At 36.2% G+C, this 4,552-nt stretch overlaps 1 protein-coding gene across 4 annotated transcripts in view; it reads left to right on the top strand.

Annotated features, from left to right (window-relative positions):
* Positions 1–4,243, top strand: part of ZMYM6 (zinc finger, MYM-type 6) — a 40,909-nt gene extending 36,666 nt beyond the window's left edge. For all 4 annotated transcript variants that reach the window (XM_005868555.2, XM_014541511.1, XM_005868556.2 and 1 more), the window contains one exon: positions 2,286–4,243. In XM_005868555.2, coding sequence (XP_005868617.1) covers positions 2,286–4,117 — 1,832 coding nt within the window. In that variant the 3' untranslated portion in view covers positions 4,118–4,243. The remainder of the gene's footprint in view (positions 1–2,285) is intronic.
* Positions 4,244–4,552: the final 309 nt, after the last annotated feature.

Genomic DNA, 4,552 nt, shown 5'->3' with positions numbered 1-4,552 from the left:
AGAGTTAGAAACATCGATGAGAGAGAAACATCGATCAGCTGCCTCCTGCACACTCCCTACTGGGTTTGTGCCGGCAACCAAGGTACATGCCCTTGACCGGAATCGAACCTGGGACCCTTGAGTCCTCAGGCCGACGCTCTATCCATTGAGCTAAACCGGTTAGGGCTTGATTTTTTCTTTTTAGAGAGAAAGGAAAGAAGAGGGAACGAGAGAGAGAGAGAGAGAGAGAGAGAGAGAGAGAGAAAGAAAGAGAGAAAGAAAGAGAAACATTAATATGAGAACTAGACATCAGATGGCTGCCTCCTGCATACCCCCTACCTGGGATCAAGCCTACAACCTGGGCATGTGCCCCGACTGGGAACTGAACTGGCAACTTCCTGGTGCACAGGATGACGCCTAACCAACTGAGCCACACTAGCCAGGGCTGATTTTTGTTCTTAATTGTACTTCATTGAATATACTGTATTTAAAAGCTTAGTCTGTCAAAAAAATAATCATGAGCTAGGCCAGTGAAGTTCAGTTGGTTGGGTATCATCCCAGGAACCAGGAGGTCACAGTTTGATTCCCAGTCAGGGCACATGTCTGCGTTGCTGGCTCAATCCCCAGTAGAGGACATGTAGGAGGCAGCCGATCGATGTTTCTCTCTCATTCATGTTTCTATCTCTCTCTCCCTCTCCTTTCTCTCTGAAATCAATAAAAAAAATATAAAAAATGATCAGGAGTTTTTATGAAGGATGCCTTTCTTTTGGTAGGGGTCAAGGAGAACCCCATTTTCCTTCCTCAGTAAGTTTGATTGCTTTGTATTCCCATTAAAATGATACACTCTTTGTGTACATGAATTAATATTATATGCACATTCATATGTGGACATCTAAATGTATAGGTATGTGTGCTTATGCGTTAAAAAATTTTCTATGTTAAATATTGGATTGTTTCCTATATGCTGTTATAAGCTACATTTTTATTTGAATTGCATCAGAAACCATTCCATGTGAATATAAATGTAAATATACATTGAGATTCTTAAAAGATGTGCATAGATTCCAGTGTATATAACATACCCATTCCTCTAAGGTTGGACAATTAGATTACTTCATTTTTTAATATTATAAAATAGTTGAGTTAAGCTATGTAAATGGATCTTTGTACACTTGTCTAATTTTATTCTTAGGGTAAATTCTAAGTAGTGGAATTATAGTTTCAAAAGCTATCATAGACTTTTTTTTTGCCAACCCTCACCTGAGGATATTTTTTCCATTGATTTTTAGAGAGAGTGGAAAAGAGAGAGAGAGGGAAAGAGAAACATTGATGTGATAGATACACATCATTTGGTTACCTGCCTCCTACACATACCCCAGGGCGCCAGGAATTGAGCCTGCAACCCAGGTATATGCCCCTGACTGGGGCTAATGCTCTAACCACTGAGAAATACCAGCCAGGACAAAAGCTATCATAGTTTTTTTTTTTATATATGTTGCAAAATTGCCCTTCTGAAAAGCACATCAATTTATGCTCCAACTATCAGTGTTTTGAGAGCATTAATTTCTCTGCACCCTCACTAACATTGAGTATTAAAACTACTAATTAACCCTTTTCCCCCCAACTTTAATTTGGAAAAATTTCAAAATTCAGGAAGATTGAAAATATAGCGCAACAAACACCAATATACCCTTCATTTAGATTTTTTAAAAATATATATTTTATTGATGTTTTACAGAGAGGAAGGGAGAGGGATAAAGAGTTAGAAACATCGATGAGAGAGAAACATCGATCAGCTGCCTCTTGCACACCCCCCACTGGGTATGTGCCCGCAACCAAGGTACATGCCCTTGACTGGAATCGAACCCGGGACCCTTCAGTCCGCAAGCCGACGCTCTATCCACTGAGTCAAACCTGTCAGGGCCCTTCATTTAGATTTACCAAATGTTAACTTTTTGCAACATTTCTTTTCTCTTTTTTCCTGAACTTTTAAAAAGTGAAGTAATTTATTCTTAATATGATGTATTCTGTGGACTTCAACCCTGATTCCAGTTATCTATTGAGTAGACAGAATTTCTTGTTCATGTACCACAGCTTACAGTTTCACTTTAGTCAGTGACCAAGCTTTGGACAAAGGAGAAATTCTGTTTTCAATGGCATCGTGGAAGTATTATGGTTTGTGTTTAAGCTTTAGTATATTCCTTTGATAAATAGTAAAAAAAGTATAAATTTTAAATATTTATGAGGAAAACATCAATAACATAGCTTATTCTTAAAAATAACAGAGATTCAAATATTTCATTCAGATTTACCTATGCCTAATGGGAAGAATGATGTGGAACTTGATTCGCCACCTGCAAAGAAAAAAAAAATAGGTTTTTTCCAGACTTATGATGTAGAATATTTAAAAGTTGGTTTTATTATCTATCCTGGATCAAAAGAAAGTTCACCAAGGCCTCAGTGTGTCATTTGTGGAGAAATCTTATCTGCTGAACACATGAAGCTAGCACATCTTTCTCATCACTTAAAGACAAAACATTCAGAATTGGAAAACAAACCAGTAGATTTTTTTGAACAAAAATCTCTTGAAATGGAATGTCAAAATAGTTCTTTTAAAAAGTGTTTACTAGTTGAAAAGTCACTCGTGAAAGCTTCTTATTTAATTGCTTTCCAAATTGCTGCCAGCAAGAAGCCATTCTCCATTGCTGAAGAGTTAATTAAACCACACTTAGTAGAAATGTGTTCAGAAGTTTGGGGTTCAAGTGCTGGAGACAAAATGAAAACCATTCCTCTTTCTAATAATATGATTGGACACAGGATTGATGAACTGTCTGCAGACATTGAAGACCAGCTGATTCAAAAAGTCAGAGAGTCAAAGTGGTTTGCCCTTCAGATAGATGAGTCTTCAGAAATCTCAAATACTACCCTTCTTTTGTGCTATATTCGTTTCATTGATAATGATTGTAGTGATATAAAAGAAGAATTATTATGTTGTATTGAAATGCCTTCACCAATAACTGGTGTTGAACTATTTGAACTAATAAATAAATATATTCATAGTAAATCTCTGAATTGGAAATATTGTGTTGGTCTCTGTACAGATGGGGCTGCAAGCATGACTGGCAGGTATTCTGGTTTAAGGGGAAAAATTCAAGAAGTTGCCATGAATACACTGGCATTTACACATTGTTTTATTCACCGTGAACGTTTAGCAGCAGAAAAGTTGTCTCCATGCTTACATAAAATTCTTTTGCAGTCAGCACAAATTTTAAGTTTTATAAAGAGCAATGCCTTGAATTCACGTATGTTAACAATTTTGTATGAAGAGATGGGTTCTGAGCATGTGAATTTACCACTTCCTGCTGAAGTACGGTGGATATCGAGAGGGAGAATTTTAACAAGATTATTTGAATTACGACATGAAATTGAAATTTTTTTAAATCAGCAGCATTCCGATTTGGCCAAGTATTTTCTTGATGAGGAATGGGTGGCAAGGCTGGCCTATTTATCAGACATTTTTTCACTTATAAATGAACTAAGTTTAAGTCTCCAAGGAAGTATGACTACGCTCTTCAATTTGTATAATAAAATGGATGTACTTAAAGAAAAGTTAAAAATGTGGTTGAAGCGCACACAAGAGAATGATTATGACATGTTTCCTTCATTTTCCGAATTCTCAAACTCATCCAGCTTAAATATGAGAAGCATTTCAAGCACTATTTTTGAGCACCTGGAAGGACTTTCTCAAATGTTCAGTGACTGTTATCCACCAGAAGAAGACTTGCGTCTGGGAAATTGGTGGATAATTAATCCTTTTATGTATCACCAAAATAGTAATCTCGAGGACTTTGAAGAAGAAAAACTAGCACAGTTATCTTCAGATTTAGAATTAAAATCAGTATTTAAATCAATGTCTGTAACTCAGTTTTGGATAAAAGCAAAGACAAGTTACCCAGAACTCCATGAAAGGGCAATGAAATTTTTATTGCCTTTTTCAACTATTTACTTATGTGATGCTACATTTTCAGCTTTGACTGAGTCAAAACAAAGAAATCTGTTGGTTTCTGGCCCTGCCCTAAGACTTGCAGTCACATCTTTAATTCCAAGGATAGAAAAATTAGTAAAGGAGAAAGAATAATAAATGTGTACATTGTTTATCAAAGTCTATAACTTTGTGTTAAATTTTGTATGGGACAAGTATCCTAAAATATAATTTCCTAATGTGCTTATGTGTTTTCAGTGATTAAATGTTTGAATAATTTTACTTTTTGTTGAGGAATTTAATCATTACACATTTATACACAATTGTATATCATTTTATTGACTGATCAAATAATTTGGATTAATGACAAAGATGTAGGTAGTGAAAGGTCCAATTTATAATGTAATTAATAGCACACCTGGATGTTGAAACTGCTTGGCATTCTGAAGCACGTGGGACATGTTAGTCTTCAGCCAGCCTGCCTCCTACTATAGCAGGTTGTGGTAGGTAGAAAAAAAAGATTAAAGCAGCTTGATTAACAGGAAATGAAAGCAGCAGGAGAGTTTGAGACCCCTGTAGGGGGCCCTCTCT

The sequence above is a fragment of the Myotis brandtii genome, unplaced genomic scaffold, assembly GCF_000412655.1.
Source record: "Myotis brandtii unplaced genomic scaffold, ASM41265v1 scaffold274, whole genome shotgun sequence".
In the NCBI taxonomy this organism is placed as follows: Eukaryota; Metazoa; Chordata; class Mammalia; order Chiroptera; family Vespertilionidae; genus Myotis; species Myotis brandtii.
The sequence above is the reverse complement of the archived record's forward strand: the minus strand, read 5'-3'. Positions and strand labels throughout refer to the sequence as shown.